This window comes from Benincasa hispida, chromosome 2 (assembly GCF_009727055.1).
Source record: "Benincasa hispida cultivar B227 chromosome 2, ASM972705v1, whole genome shotgun sequence".
Lineage (NCBI taxonomy): Eukaryota > Viridiplantae > Streptophyta > Magnoliopsida > Cucurbitales > Cucurbitaceae > Benincasa > Benincasa hispida.
In genome coordinates this window covers 26,863,471-26,880,550 of record NC_052350.1, presented here as the reverse complement: position 1 = coordinate 26,880,550, position 17,080 = coordinate 26,863,471, and the positions used below count along the sequence as shown (strand labels likewise).

At 32.6% G+C, this 17,080-nt stretch overlaps 2 protein-coding genes and 1 long non-coding RNA gene across 3 annotated transcripts; 1 reads left to right on the top strand and 2 right to left on the bottom strand.

Moving 5' to 3' along the window:
• Nucleotides 1-322: 322 nt before the first annotated feature.
• Nucleotides 323-6,844, bottom strand: LOC120071452. The gene is made up of 4 exons (XR_005480262.1): nt 6,710-6,844; nt 5,194-5,425; nt 1,266-1,398; nt 323-1,148 (listed from the first exon to the last, which is right to left on the bottom strand). It is a non-coding gene; the product is annotated as an uncharacterized LOC120071452 (long non-coding RNA).
• LOC120071451 (probable xyloglucan endotransglucosylase/hydrolase protein 26) lies at nt 5,181-7,838 on the top strand. Its single transcript, XM_039023745.1, has 4 exons — nt 5,181-5,376; nt 5,496-5,596; nt 5,710-5,903; nt 6,617-7,838. The coding sequence occupies exons 1-4, from the start codon at nt 5,211-5,213 to the stop codon at nt 7,023-7,025; spliced, it is 870 nt and encodes a 289-aa protein (XP_038879673.1). The 5' UTR covers nt 5,181-5,210; the 3' UTR covers nt 7,026-7,838.
• A 156-nt stretch (nt 7,839-7,994) lies between these two features.
• LOC120071450 (transmembrane protein 234 homolog) lies at nt 7,995-8,639 on the bottom strand. Its single transcript, XM_039023744.1, has one exon. The coding sequence runs from the start codon at nt 8,531-8,533 to the stop codon at nt 8,147-8,149; it is 387 nt and encodes a 128-aa protein (XP_038879672.1). The 5' UTR covers nt 8,534-8,639; the 3' UTR covers nt 7,995-8,146.
• Between the last annotated feature and the right edge of the window lie 8,441 nt (nt 8,640-17,080).

The window sequence follows — 17,080 nt, the reverse complement described above, 5'->3', positions numbered from 1 at the left end:
ATTAATTAATTAATTATATATTATTAATATTATATTTTATATAATATATTAACTCCCATGAAAGTTATTTTTCCCGAGTTATTGCAACTCCCCTCCCTAATTTCTCTCTCCCCAGTGTTTTATGAAACCAAAGAATTGTAAAGTAATTAACGTGAAATCACAAGAAAAAACACTCTTAAATTTCTCTCTTCATTTCTTCTTACCCTTCCAAGAATAAGGGAGGTAACTACGTGGTGATATCTAATATTTTGAGGTTAGTGTTCGTACAAATTTGAGATCGTGATCTTGGAGAGAAATTTCGAGAAGACGTTACCTTCTTTTCTCTCTAATTCTATGTAGAAAGCATGCTTATAGACTGTTGTACATAAGATTGTATGTTCATCTCTGATTTTGATGTTTTCCAAAATTGAAATTCAATTACATGACGTTCACATGCTTTTACAAGGAATGGATTCCTTCGGTCTCTGCACCTCTAGCACAACACGTTAAACTCTCAAACAAGAGATTCTCCTAAAGAGCCAGCTGACAAACAAGCCAAGAGCCATATCCTCTGTTCTAATACCACAGGAAGCTTGATGTACTTAATGGTCTATACTAAACCAAATCTAGCACACAACTCAAGCTTTGTTAGTCGTTACATGGGGAACCCTAGCAAGAATCATTCGGAGGCAGCCAAATGGGTATTCAGATACCTATTTGAAACTGAACATCCTAATGAACATAAACTATCGATTAAAGAATTCATGGACGCTGACTTTGGATTCTGATAAAAGAAGACCCCTAACTGGATTTGCCTAAGAGTACAGACAAGAAGCAGTATGCGCAATCCATCTCACCAGAAACCAACAATACCACGACCGAACTAAGCATATCGATGTCAAACTACATTTTGTCAGAGAAATGGTTGAAAATTGAGTAATCAGAATATTAAAGTTAAAACAGAAGAAAACTGTTGTAGATTTTCTAACAAAATCATTACCCAAACCTAACTTTGACCTTTGTTTAAATCTACTCAAAGTAGTGGATTTAGACAGAAAAGAGTAATTAACAAGTTGAATGTCTCCAAGCTGAATTTACTTCAAGAGAGAGATTTGTTGTTTTGTAAAGTCAACCCAGCTCAGCCACCAGCTCAACTCAACCACCCGAATCTGTTCAAGTAACAAAGAAGAAAGGGATCTCAATAACTTCTGTAGCTAATTTCTGTTTAGCAAAATAACTTCTTTGTAGTAAGTAGAAGACAGAGAAAAAGAAGAACTATTCATTACTTCGTCTTCTGAACAATGAAAGTCAAACCACTATAATCTTCTGTGCATCTTCTTCTTCACCCTCTAATTGCTTTGATCATTGATAAACGCACTACCTTCAAAGTAAACCCTCGATCAACTCACTCTCGATCGCCTGTAAGAAGGAAAAGAACAAATAAGGAGTTTTAGTGCATTAGTTTAATTCGTGGAAGGAAGAAAAAGCTACACGTGTTCTTTCTTTGACAACACACTGTTTTATTTTCAAGAAGGGCGAAAACTCGAGAAGCTCAATTAAATCTAAAGTTGGTTTATGTGTTTTGAATTAAATGTGATTTGTACATAAACACATGAAGATAAAAAGATTTGGCATTAAAATTTTTAACAAAAGATATGCTCGACTACTTATGAATCTATGTCATTCTTACTATTGAGCCCTGAATTAATTTCATATATATTAAGAATCTTTCCTACGATCATATTCTATTTTTGTTCGAGACTACCACTCCTATCACTATAATAGGAGTCTATGTCTCTAGTTTTAAGTCGTCCTAATTAGATATAATTTAAGTTTAGTCTACTAACTCTAATTAAATTCCTTTTATATTTTCTAGTATGAGAGAAAAAAAGGTGAGTAGTTAAAAGTTTTGAGAGGGTGATGTGTAATTGAGATTGGGAGACAAAATTATTTTGTGAGATTTTAGCAATTTTTCACCTAGTGGGTTTTTCATGATCCATGGTTTTTCTCCGACTTGAGAGTTTTCATATAAATTCTCATGTTCTCCGTTTTTATTGCTTTTTTTTTTTTAGTTTTTTCGTTATTTTCTGCTTATTCCTGCTATAGAAGTGTGAGGTTTTTCCCAACAAAAATTACGAGAAAAATAATTTACTAATAACACATATCCTGAATAATGTTGCCTAAGAGCTAAATCTGCGTTAGCGGTGAGTTTTTGCATTATAGTGTATTATTTCCTCTTAAATAAACTTTTTATTATAATGTATCAAATACATTATAGTGATTATATCATATATAATTAAGTTAAGTTAATTATATTACATATAATTAATTTGAAAAATTCAAATTAATCTAAAAATTAATTCTTATTAATCTCTGTTGAGCTACAGATGGGACCTCATGGACCTGTAGATTGAAACTCTAGTACTTAATAATTAATTAAATTTTTTTAATTAATTATTCAACATCATTTAACTGTCAGACACTCCATCTAACAGCTACACTCTTCGTACCAACAACTAATGTAGATTTAAGGGCTAAATCTGCATTGACTGTGAGTTTTTGCAGTGAAAAATTATGGAAGAGAGAGTGTGGATTGAAAGCCCATCAATTAACTTCCACATTTTTGTAGCATCTTAAGCTTTAAAAAAATAATTAAATAATAATAATAATAATAATAATAATAAACTGCTCCTAATTTCATGTCACAACATTGACTTCTTGCAGAGGTTTCATCTTGGAGGAAACAAAAACTCCTTCCCCTTCTCTTTGGCTATCAAACAACTCAGTTCCAAACACATTAGTTTTTGTAAAAATGGCCAACTAATAGATTCCATAAATCATTAATGAGATAAGGATTATGATGCTCAAATTTGTTTTTGGTTAAATGGTTGGTTTAGGTCTCTAAAATTTTCAAATTCGGTATGTAATAAATTTCTTGAATTTGAAATGATATCTAATAGATCTTTAAACTTTCGATTTATGTCCAAAAAATTTCTAGATTATCAATTTATATCTAATAAGATCCTTGACTTATTCAACCAACATTATTTTTAAGTTTCATAGACCTAGTTACTAGACATGAAATCCTATTTCGTATATAATAGAGCAATTAATTTTAAAATTTTCAAATATGTCATGGATCTTGTGGCCACAAAATTAAAAGTTGAGGAATTTATTAAACATTTGTAAAGGTTATGAATCTATTACGATACAAAGTATTAAAAGTTCAGATAATATTATTAGATATTTTCTAAAATTCAAAAATCAAAATAGCCAAAAGTGTATATATATGTGTATGTGGCTCAATAATAATTGACATTCAAAAGTTAATAGTTTCATCAACTTTCCTGCTCTAGAAAAAAAAAAGTTAAAATTTAGAGAACCAAGCATAGTATAGAAAAAGAGATTTAAGTTTTGATGAATTCTTTCTCATAGGAAATATGTATATATACATATAAATATATATTTATATGGTGGACGATGAATATGATTGAGAATGAATATATATATATATATATGAATGGACGTCACCACAAAAGCTGGCATCTAGCAAACATAAATTTGCATTAGACTAACCTAATGTTTGTTTGATATTTTGATACATTGAATATATTCGAACGTAGCTCACAACTTCTTTAAAAAAATGTACGAAATATGAAATAAGTTTTTTTATTGGAACTTATTAAATTGATAGATAAGTATTAGTCTTGAACCAACAAAAAACAAGGGTTAAGATATATCATTTTTTACCCTATTTTTCCGATTCTTATACCAATCTTCTCAACAACCAAACATAATCTAAAACTTTATGTTAAAGCATAAAATTCCTCAAAATCTTACAAAATTCCAAAATCAAAAACACCACTTAAAACCCAACGATGAATAGTTAAATACAAAAAATGCCGACAAAGAAATATTATATTTGATCATTACGACCCTTCTTAACTAATCACAATAAATAAAATAATTTTGACTGCAAAAATGATAATCGATGTCTTTTTCACTTCAAGTATGAGAGTATTGAAGAATAGAGTGAAAATATAAAAAGGTTTGACTATAAATTGAAGTAGAATAAATAGAGGAAACAAAAGATAGAGATAAAATGAATGTAGCATCTATAGAGTAATGTTAATGACATTTTTTAACTTTTTTTTTTCCAAAAATTAAAAGAGTAGTAGCCCAACTTGTGAAAGTTCAACGGTATTTTTAAAACAAGGTGCAAGTTACTTTTTTAACTTTATTTTTTTTCTTTTGGTCTAAGGGAAATAATAAAGGTGGTTTTTAATATAGAAAAATAAATCAAAATATTTACAAAATATAGCAAAATTTTAAAACTATCAATGATAAACGCTGATAGATACTAATAGACAATGTCTATTAGTGATATTGATAGACACTGATAGAATTTCTATCAGTGTCTATCAATATCTATGATAGTTCTAAAATTTTGTTATATGATGTAAATATTTTCAATAGTTTTACCATTTAAAATAATTTCCCAATTCAAGAGTATTTTTTTAAAAAAATGAACAATTTTCGCTAAAACTAATGACAAGAGTACTTTCAAATTTTTATTCAAAATTCAAGAGTGTTTTGAAAAGTTGTGGGATATTTTCTATAATTTAGCTTAATTTTTATAAACTTCTTGATTTAGAAGGGAAATAAAACAATAACAATAATTCTCAATATCAATAAAATTGAGATTCCTATATCTTTCTTGACATAATGATTTAAAGTCAAGTTTTAGGCATCATCTGAACAAATGTATTCAGAGTATTTTCGTCTGAAAGATCAACAAAACATGAAATTTTGAGAATCTATACAAAGTTCATACTTGTTTAGCATTACTCTCCATGCCCTTATGAAATTGAGGGCTCCACACGTCTTTCTAAACGATTTGTACCAACAAATTATAATCCACAAATTGCAGACCATCAAAACATGCAAGCACATTGTTATACATTAAAAAGAAGAAAAGAAAAACAACAAATTCTATCATGTCAACAGGGGACCTTTTCAACTTTCAATCCTCAAGTTTGGAAAGCTGTAATTCATATATATATTTATAGCTTTGACTTCTGCAAATTAAAAGATTAGAAAAACCAAAGTACAATGATGAACAAGGAAAAGCAAGCTATATAAATCAATCAAGAACACACATTTTTTAAACGTCCCATTTCAATCCCAGAAACGAAACAGAAAGAAAGAAGTTACCTGATATTGGGATTGAAATGGCAAGGTTTCAATCTTTTTCTTTAGCCTTTTTGGTCTGTGTGATTGTGTCTAATCATATTGTTGTTGATGCAAATATTTCAAAGAACATGGTCATAAGCTGGGGAAATAGTCAGTCCAAAATACTAGGGGATAGCCTTCAGCTTGTTTTGGACAACAGTACAGGTGACAAATAATATCATTTTTCTCGATTATATCTCCATGTGTCTCATACCTGTGTGAAAAAAAACACAAATTCATCTATTAGTTAGCTTTGACAAGCAATAATGATTCTGTTGTTGTAGGCTCAGGAGCAAAGTCGAAGAGAAGTTTCTTATTTGGAAGCTTTGAAGCTCTCATCAAGTTGGTTCCGGGAAATTCTGCGGGCGTAGTAACGGCATATTATGTATGGTTCAATGCTGAACAGTGAATATATATATGACCCTAAATTTCACAAAATATTGATCTGTCACATCATTTCGTTTCTGGTGCTAATTCTTGATCTTGAAATTTTTGCAGCTGTCTTCTACAGGTACAGCTCATGATGAGATAGACTATGAGTTCTTGGGGAATGTTTCAGGACAGCCTTACACCATTCATACAAACATATTCACTCAGGGTGTTGGAAACAGAGAACAGCAGTTTCGAGTGTGGTTTGACCCTACTACTGGTTTCCACAACTACACAATTCACTGGAATCCTAATGCTGTTGTGTAAGTGAGAGTTAATATCCTCAACAAAAATATTTACACTTTAAAAGAACATTATTTACTGCATTATTTCATTCAAATATTAACGCCCGTTTGATAACAATTTCGGCCTCATTTGGTAACATTTTATTTTTTGTTTTTATTTTTGAAAATTAAACCTATAGACACTACTTTCACCACAAAATGTCTTCCTTTGTTATCTACTTTTCACTAATGGTTTAAAAAACTAAGCCAAAATTTGAGAACTAAAAAAAAGTAGCTTTCAAAATGTTGGCTTTGTTTTTTGAATTTAGCTAAGAATTCAACCATTGTACTTAAGAAATATGCAAATCATTGTAAGAAATATAGATGAAATAGGCTTAGTTTTCAAAAAAAACAAAAACAAAAAATCAAATGATTACCAAATTGAGCCTCCATTTTTAGTTCACTTTATGAGATTTATGCATGTTTCCTATGAGTTTAACTATCTTTCAAAAATATTTAAGCTTTTAGTCAAAATCCAAAACCAAGAACAACGTTTTACATACTACTTTCTTTTGGTTTTAGAAAGTTGGCTTGAGTTCTTAAAATTTTGGTAGAAAGTGGAGAACAAAACAGATAAATTTATTAGCAGAAGTAGTGTTTGTAAACTTGATTTTCAAAAACCAAAAATAAAATGGTTATTAAATGGGCCTAGTGAAAAGAAAATAACAAATGTGAGATATGGCTAATTTCAGGTGGTATATTGATGGTACCCCAATCAGAGTTTTCCGCAACTACGAGAAGCAAGGAATAGCGTTCCCTAACAAGCAAGGTATGAGAGTATATACCAGTTTGTGGAATGCAGATGATTGGGCAACACAAGGAGGTCGTGTGAAAACAAACTGGGCCAACGCACCATTCACTGCTAGCATGCGCCAATTTAGGCCAAGAGCTTGTTACTGGAATGGAGTGCCCAGCATTGCCCAATGTGCCACCAAGTCCCCAGAACATTGGTGGAATTCTCCCGTTTATGCACAGCTAAGTGCTCCTCAGTTGGCCAAGCTTAATGAAATCCAAAGAAAATACAAGATATATGATTACTGCAAAGACGCTGAACGGTTCAATGGGCAAATGCCACCGGAATGTTATAGAACACAGTATTAAGATAACGATAAGTAAATTCTACCAACAATAACAATATTGCAATCGCCTGTATTTGAAAATTGTTAATTTTTCTTCTTTTGGAGAACATTTCTCCTTTTCTTGCTCGGTTTCTGTTTGTGAGCCCATTGCTTTTTGGATTGTTCTGATATAAGTGTTCACTATGTTCTAAAATGATTTACATGTTTCATATAAAGCTTGCTTTTCCATTGCTTTATCTGTGTAAGCCTTGTAACTAAGGAGCTCTACAGAGTATAAGCGCACAAAGTATTCTAGGATAAAGGAAACAAGTCATGCAGATAAGTCAAGAGAGACAAAGAAATGTTAACTTTTTTACTTTGTAGAAAGACCTGAAATTGAAAACAGGACCCCTAACAGATTTACCCCAAAAATAACAAATGCATTCTTTTTAGCTGTAGGATACCTGAAATTGAGGTCAAACCAAATTAACTTTAAGAAAGACATTATGCCTCGAGTAGTTGAGGAAGAGAAATAGCCAAAAGGTCAACTATCTTTGATTCAGAATTTGTCCATGGTTCTCTGGAGACCACCACATTGTGGCAGACTATTTTACAACGTTGGAGATGCTAGTGAGAAACTGGCTGCAAAAACACTTTAAAAAAATCTAGCGGTTATTGTAGCGACCTCATTGAGTAATGTTTGCGTTACTCCTGAAACCGTTCAAGACACACAATGGCCAATTTGCACTTATCTGTGCTCTTTCAAACGCCTAACCCTAACATGACTACGATCCATTTTTGCTCCCCATATATAAGATAGGTGAAGGAACCAAATACAAAGCCAACCAGATCAAAAGAGTTGGATGGAAAGTTGACATAGGAACTCCCAACCAAGTCCACCCTCTCACGTGTCTAATTCATTCGATCCATCACCCAAACCAACCAGCTCTCTTTCAGAACATTATACAAATTAGTTTCGAATTTGAAGAGACAAAACACAACCCTATTTCACTACGGTTAATCACAGAGTAATTAATAAGTGCCAACACTGGACAGATTCATATCATACATCTCGGGAACGAGGAAAATTACAAGAAAAGAATGATAAGCAAACCGATTACAAATAAACCTCAAAACCTAAGTTCTCCCATTCAAAAAATACAATTAGTTAATGCAAAGCCATACGCCCAAACCAATGAGAGCAGTACCAAACAGAGCGTACCCGACACGAGTGTCCTCGCCAAGGAGCATTCCGAACACGGCGGTGGCAGCAAAAGTAGTGGCGTTGGTGATCGGAACGGCGAGCGATATTGGGGCATCGCTTAGAATGGCGAAGAAAGTAGCGGAGGCAGTGAGATTAAGCAAAAAGGGAAGAGTATATTGCCAGATAGAGAGGAGCTTGAGCCATCGACGGAGGGAGGAAAGGAGTTTGGTTGAATTGGAGGAAGATTTGAGAGCTTGGTCCCAGAGAAGGGCGCCACGACGCATCAGAGCGTTGGTGGCGCCCCACACGAGACCGATCGCAACCATTTTCTCTACATCTCCGATCATCTTCTTCCCCAGTCTGTTCAGTTGTGAAGCAAAAAACAAAGAAAAAATTGATGAAAGTTATGTACCAAAAAAAAAAACAAAACAAAACAAAAATAAACTTAACATGATTGATTAGTTTTTTATCCTTGTCATCTTAATAAATTCAACCAATTAACTACTAATTAAATATTTTAAGGTCGTTTATATGGGGAGTGGAGTCCACTTGATTACTTTGTGATTGTCTACCCAATTCTAAAGCATTGGTAGGCTCACATTTTAACATTACCCTCATTACAATTCAATTATTCCCACTTAAGGTGTCAGTCTCATTACAATTGATGAACTACATGAGACCCACTCAGATTTTGACATACTTTGTCTTCTCTTCTCTCGGTCTATACACCTTAATTGAGTGAAAAATACATTACATTTTCTTCTGAAGACCAAAAAAACCCAAAAATATCAAACTTCATACACATTTTTTCTCTTCATCCTAGCACTTTTCTTGAATCCCTCATTTTTTCTCTTTGCATTTTTTGCTATCACGCATGCTTGATCTCGCTCTCGCTCGGGCTTGCTCAAGTATGATTTCGCTCTTGCTCTTTCTCCAACCCTAGCTATGTGGTCAAAACCAAACGCGCTAGGTACTTCTCGCCCTTGTTTAAGATTATAAAGCAAGATTATTGTTATTTTTTGGTCTTCCAAACTTGAATTCAAATTCTAGATACGTGATTGTTTGAGCTTATGTCCTAAATCTCGTGGTTTGTAATGTATAAACAAATTATTTATTTAATAGAATAAAGAGTTGTTTTATTTGACATTTAGACTTGCACAACTCAATCCAATAAACTAAGATCCAAGATTATTTCATGTAACTTGAATAATATGTGGTTGACATACAGGTGGATCATGTTTAAGTGACAATCTAAATGGTTTATACTATATGGATAAGCTTGGGTACCTTATCCTGGTAACATAGTTGACTGAAGAGATTAACATTTCATAGGATAACCGTATGTAACTCGATCTCAATCCTATGTGAGTTATGGATTCCTGCCTTTGAGGGTTTGTCCTTTGATGTATATGAATGGTCTGTGTCACCGACTCAATAAACTTACAATTTTGAGACCAAGGCTGAGTGGGGAGTTGGGAACACAAGACGAGATTCATTCCTTCCCAACTCTAGGGTAAAGTAGAGAAGTCGTGAGATGTAATATCAATGAAAGTCCTAGCTTGTGTTTATTTCAGAGTTTTCCCTATTTAGTCTACTTGAACGTTGAACTCTCAAAAGGTTTGATTTCAATTTCTTGTTTAAGCTTAACCAAATTAATTAGTTTGGTTCAAGGTTCACAACCCAAACAAATCGTGAAAAACTGAATATAACTAACCCCTTTAATAATAAGTAATTCTATTATATATAGCTTGTTGGTCTTTTGGCCTTTAATCTCAAATTAATTAATTTTCAATTGATGAAATTAATATTTTGATGATAACAAACCTACTTTTATTTATTAAATTTGAGTGTTTTAAAGTGTTCATTGTGTAAAGCTTGGAACAACAATTCCAAAGCAATTTGAATCACCCAAATCGGAGTTCAAACAAAGAAGATATAGCCAAAACAAACTTAACGAAAAAATACCCAAGGTGATGATGTGGCAACTTATTCATCAAAGTGGATCCAATTGTAAGGGGAAATGTGTAGTAATAGAGGAGTGACACATGGTGGGCTTTTACTTTTTGTTGGATTTTAAAAGAAGAATTTTTTAAAATATGTATTATTATATTATTTTATGTTTTGCTTTTTGTTGGTTTTTTAAAATGAAAATGAATTTAATATTATTTCTTGTTTGTGTCTAATGTCTAGTTGATTCAAAAAGAAAAAAAAAATCTTCACGATGGATTTTTCTTTTTCAAGATCTAAAGGCCCAAAATTAAATTTGGTTTTCACCTCTTTCGTCTCTTTTTAAATTCTTCATCTTCTCCAAAATTTCTACAAAAATTTCACATCTTTTATAATCTTTCATAATTCATTAAGCCTCCATTGTTGCTTTCTCAAAGCCTCAATTTTATTTATTTCATCTTATTCTTGAGAGATATGTACTATGATTATTGATTTGTTGTGAGTTTAACATTTGTAAATCGACTCTATTGAGAGAGTTGTAAGCTTACTCTTTAATTTTTTCAAACTATTGTAAGAGTTGCTCTTGATCTTAGCAAAAGAGTCATTGTAACAGTTTGATCCTTAACCATAGAAAAGATCAGGTTTATTCTTGCGTTTGGAGAAAGAATGTTGTACAGTTCGACTCTAAGCCGTGAAAAGAGTCAAGTTCATAGTGACATACCCATGAGAAGCTTGGGAAGTGAATGTAGGCCGGTTGTGCTGAACCATTATAAAATCACGTGTTAATTTCTCTATTCCTCTCCTAAATTTTGCAATTAATTTATTATTGTTTTTTATTTGCATTAAATTAATTACTATAATTTATTCTTGAAATTAATTGCTCACATTTGTCTATTTAGGTTGATTGAATTTGTCTTTGCATATTTATATTATCAATCTTATTATGAAAATTAAATTGGATACTTGAATTTATTCCTATGAATTTATTGTTTAAATTACTTGTTAGCAAAAAGTTTGATAATCATTTTATTTTGGCCCACATTAGGAAAATGTTTTATTAACTTTTTATTAAACTCTATTCATCCCTTTCTAAGGTTGTCATATCGATCCTACATAGCTAGCCTACCCTTTAATAATTACATTTTCTATATAAGCCTAGCCCACCCTATAGCCCTCAACCCAATCCTAACCCTCAGCCAGCCAACCCAATACTAAAATAATTAGCAAACCCTAACTCAGTTTCAGCTTTAATCATCCCTCATCCCTCGGGTCTGATCGTCCCTCACTCCTTTAGTCTTCATATTCACTTCTTCTCTCCATTCCCCCAGCCCCTCACTCCCTCTGCTTTAGTAGTCTCCATGCCACAAAAATAGTCACCCTATGTTTCAACACTTTTCTCTGTCCTCTCTCTCCAATTGACAGTTAGTCTTCATCTTTTTCTAGTGTCCCTCTTGATTGTAGTAAAAATATTTTACCTTAGTAACATTGGTCTTCTTGTCCTTCTGGGCCACAACAAGGTTAGCTTTATTCCCCCGACCTCCCTTCTTTTTTTTCCATTTTTTAATTCCAGATGAAGAATGGACAAAGTTCCAGAGGGTGAGACTTGTAGAACTTTCTAGAGGAAATGGCAACACTTGCCTCTCCATTTTATTCCTTGACCTTCATTAAGGACTGTCTGTAGCTCGTTAAGAAAGGTGGCCAGGGTATAGTCTAGCTTGTTCATAATATCATTACCACGAAATTGAAGGAAACTACGAAACTGAATCTCTAGTAGAGTTCCTAGAATAAAGCTAACTTGATTGGCCTCTTCAATGACGGTCCCATTCATTTTAGCCACATTAAATTCATTACAGGAAATAACTGATTTAATAGCTAACGAAAAATACTATAAAAAGGGTTTTATAATTTTTTTACATAGGTCCTGACTACTTATGTTATTAAAAGTCTAAGACTTTTTATAGTATTTTTATATAGCTATAATGGATGTTATAATATAATACGAAGGTATAGCTAATATGTATTGCTATGAAAACATTTGATAGCATTTTTTATTACAGCTATAATATCTTCATATAACTACAATATTGTGCTATCATTTGTTCATAATAGCGTTTTTTGTTTGTGCTATTATATATTATCAATAGCCTTAATCATGTGCTATAATAAACTTATTTACTCTTTTCTCATTGATATGGTTATCGTAGTCACCTTTCCGTAGCATTCATTTTTTGCCATATGAATTTTGTTATAACATTTATTCATTGTTATAGAAAAGTATTTTTTTTAATAATATAATTTTTAATAGTGTGTTTTTTTGTAACTAAAATTGTTATTTTTTGCTACAGATGAAATCATTTTATTATTTAGATATTTGATAAATTGATTCACTTTCGATAAAAATTACTTTTTATTTGTGAGTAGACAATTCTACCCACAAAGTACTTCATATATATAATTAAATATAAATACAACATCGCTTCATCCTCTAATTAAAATTTTGTAATCCATATACATTACAAAACAAAAGTATTGATGATTTTCTAGAGTAAAGTTATCCAACATTACAAGATACATGTTCAGCTTAATTTCATTTTCAACAAGATAAGTTAGTTAACAAAATACAAAATTCATCAATTATCTACGGTAATTACATCCTCATGGAGTTAAGTAAGCTACAGTATATAATTCTCTTGCATGTCAATCACCTACATATATATATATATATGAATATATGATTAGTTATGTGAATACCAAAATAGTAAAGTGAATAAAGAGATTTCTTATTAAGTGAAAAAAGGCATAGAGAATAATATACTGATAATCGTCCTTTTGTCAGATGGCCATGCAACCATATTTCCCAAAGCTTCTTCAATATAAGTCATTTCTCATGTAGACATCTACAAATATGCATTTGGTTTCTTTGATACATCAACCCATACTCTAACTGCATGTGGTCCAATAAGAATATGATGAACAAGAGCAGTGAGGTCATTAGAAGACCATCGTCCTTCGACTACTATCTCTCCCGAGTCATGTCAATCTAATAACTTGCAATTAATTTGAGTATTATTATTAATACTCATAAAGAGAGAGAAAAATTAAGATGTGATAATCGGATGATAATGAAATCTATAATATTATTCATCACATACAAAATAGATTTACCGATGGAGAAGATATAGGAAAAATTGTAGGAATGTTTGTTGGCATTGGTAAATTTCTCGTGGCATTAGAAAGTTCCTCGGTTTTCTCTATAACAAAACTTATTAAAGAAGCTAAGTTTACTTGTTTTTTAAAAAAAAACTTGACATCAATTATTTCATTTCTTTCATTTCATCCTTCATCTTCAAATATTCATGTTCAAGCATTGTATACCTACTTTCTCGTTGAGACAAGAGAGATAATTTTGAATGAGTAATACCAAATCCAAGACCTCTTACATGTCTACGATCAAGGCCAGGAACTTTACTTAAAGCATCATCAACCAAGTTATTCGAAGAAGTTATTGTCTCAGTATCAATTTGTTCAATGCGCTCTGATCGAAAATTGTACCACATATATACAAATCATAAAAAGTTACAAAAAATAACCCATCTAAAACTTTCACTTTTCCATTCTCAAGTTTGGAAAATAAAACAAAATCAATTTGAAGTTCAAAACATGCACCTACTATATACCACAAGTAACCAAGATAACTCTCCTAGGCTTTCACCCCATCAATCCCAACACATGCTTGAAAGCAAAACCCACTCAGAGAGCCACTTTCAACAATTTAAAATCCAAGATATGCACCTGTTATATATCACAATAAGTAACTAAGATAATTTTCCAAACTTTTTCACCCTCAACAACATTTCAAAACAAAGTGGAACTCATAAAGCCACGTTAAACCAATATGAAAGTCTAAACTTTTTCACCCCCAACACACATTTTCTATCATCAATATACTTGTTATTGATCTCATAAATTGTATGAAAGTCTAAATCCAATAAACTAAGACCCATGACTATTGTATGAGTACTTAAACTTTATGTGGAGGCATAAGAGTAGATCGGTTTCGAGTAAATAGTCAAAATGATCTATGGTACATGAATGAGGTTGGGTACCTTATTCTGGACCATTGGATGTGGTCTACTATGTAGTTATTACAAAGAGTTGTAAAGTGCTATATACAATGTGATCCTAATTTGTACATGTTATAACATGAGAAATGGGGGTGTCCTATGCAATGAGTTTGCATTAGATCAGGACCAAGAAGTAAGTCACTCTTACTTTATAATGTTGTTTACTGTTTAAGACTGACTATTTCACCTAGATGACCTAGGTAGCTCGATCTTAATCCTGAGCTAACTATGAACTTCTGTTTATTCGGGATTGTCCTTAGATTTGCATAGTTGAGGTTTGACTCAATAGCGCCGACTCAACAAGACTCCTATTTCAGGGGTAAGACAAGATAGATAGCTAGAGACATAGGGTGCAAGACGGAGTTCACGTCTACCCGATAAAGGGATAGAAGAAAGGTTGTTCTCTCAAGTACTGAATCTAGGTCTCGAACAAGGGGCTCCACCCTTTCACTGGGTTGAGAGAGTTTGGTTTAATGATTGGATCACAAACCAGTTGTTCATTAGAGGATCAGTAGGTACTTGAGGAATAAGATGTAATCATGGGGGTAAAATAGATATTTGACCCAGCCGTATTATGAACAACCTATGAAGGGTCAACTTGTTGATTATGGTTAAATCATATGGACATAATATATCTACAGTGAAAGGAGTGCAACTATGGATTTTAGTGGAGTGACCCATTAGTTAATGAATGGAGATTAATTTTGTCTAATGAGTTTAGCTAATTAATCTCGGATCGTTGGAGCCCATGATCTGTAGGTCCGCGAGATCCCCCTACTAGCTCGTAACAAACTAGCTCTAGAATAGCGTGATAAGTTAATTTGAAACATTCAAATTAGAATTAAAGGATTTAGTAATTATATGAGATATAATTATATATTTAATTTTACAATTACACGGAATAGGAGAATTATATATTTAAATATGATCTAAATATATGAAGATGAATATGTGTTAAAATTAATTTAATATTTGATATTAAATTAATTACATTTTATTTAATACTTAATTTATGAAATTAATTAAAATTTTCATTTTAAAATCAAAATAGATTTAATAAAATAAAATTTTTATTTTTTGAGATAAAATTGAAAAAGGAAAAAAAAAAAAAAAACACTTAAATGGAAAAAGAGGATTTTCCATTATCCATCACCAAGTGGCTCACTCAAAAAACAATATCTTTGCTTTGTCTTCTCCAAGCATGAGCTGCAATTCATGCAACCCTTCTCTTTGCATGTTGATCTGCAATATAATGAAGAGATTGTAGTGAAAATCGGGCATGCAATCAATAGAGATTTTGAGAGAAAAACTAGTTTGAAGAAAGAGTTCTTCAGTTGTTTTTCTGCAATGAGCTTTTCTCCATCTACCCTTGATTCAAGCTTGTTTTGAGTCCCACAACTCAATCTAGAGCACCAAGAGAATAGTGAGGAAGATCTTGAGGTGGTCTACAACAAGATTTAGAGAAGATAGCAGCTGGTGAATGCTTTGAAGAAGTTCTACAAGAGGTATGTCTTGAAACTCATTTTTTCTGCAAAAGCATGTTTTATATTTTTCCAAAATTAGTGAACTTGAGTGCTTAGATGATCCTTGTGCTTCCGCTGCTATTGATACAATCTTACAATCGGATATAACCAATCATAAGTACGATGACCCTTCACAGATGCTCGTAAATACAACTGGGCCAATTTACCGTTTTGCTCCTGTAGTCGCATCTCATTCCTTAAGTATCACTGATTCCTCTAATTAACAATATAACATAGTCCAAATATGTGTGAACACCTCTCGAGCCAAGAGAAGGTATGTGGCACCACATTGTTTAAGTCCTAGAATCAGCCCTTAAAGGAGCTATCTATCTACTTGCCCCTGCTTTAGGGAAGAAGTGAATTCCATCTTGTGTAGCTGAGTTCCCAGCTCCCAAATTAGACGAAACCCCAAAATGGTAGGTTTGAGTTGGCGACCTGGCCACTCGCACCCATACAAATCAAAGGACCATTTTTCAATGGCAGGAGTTCCCAACTCACTCAAGTTTGAGGTCATGTTACCTGTGCTCATCCTAGTGAAGTGAAGTCTCTGTCATAAACGGTGTTATATAACGAGACGTTAACACTTCGTGGTCAGGTCTTATACAAACTCTTTGTATAGGACACCCCTGCTCGTATGTCTCTACACGAATAATCAGGATCAGACCATCTGTGACAAGTCACAACACTTGTAACCATTCCACAAAGCGGGCCGCATCCATAGCGTTACCAGGATAAGGTTTCCCTACTATATCCATATACTACAGACCATTTTGGTTATCACTTAAGATATGATCCACTTGTATGTCACGACATACATGCTTAAATTACATATAGATAACCAAGAATTTTAGGTTTATTAGTTTGTGGTAAAGTAATAAAACAAACAACCGAGCAAAATCAAGAAGTGAAGTAAAATATCATATATTATACATGGCGTTCATACAAATTGTTTACAATCTAGAAGACACGAGACTTTAGGGCATCAACCCCAACACCCACTACGTCAAGGTTCCCTCAACACTTAAGGTGGATTTGATCTACTAGATGATCAAACATCAACAACTTTTGTTGAGGTGTTGGGTTCTTCAAAAACTCTTCTTGAAGTTTTAGTAGTTTCTTTGGAAATTTCATTCAACACAATCTTACTGCAACGCTTATGCTCCCTTATGTGGTATTCTTCTAGAAAAGTAGCATTTGTCGATATAAACACTTTATTTTCTTTAGGGTCGAAGAAGTAACGACCTCTTGTTCCTTTGAAGTAGCCTACAAATAGGCACAGTTTTGAACGAGGTTTCAATTT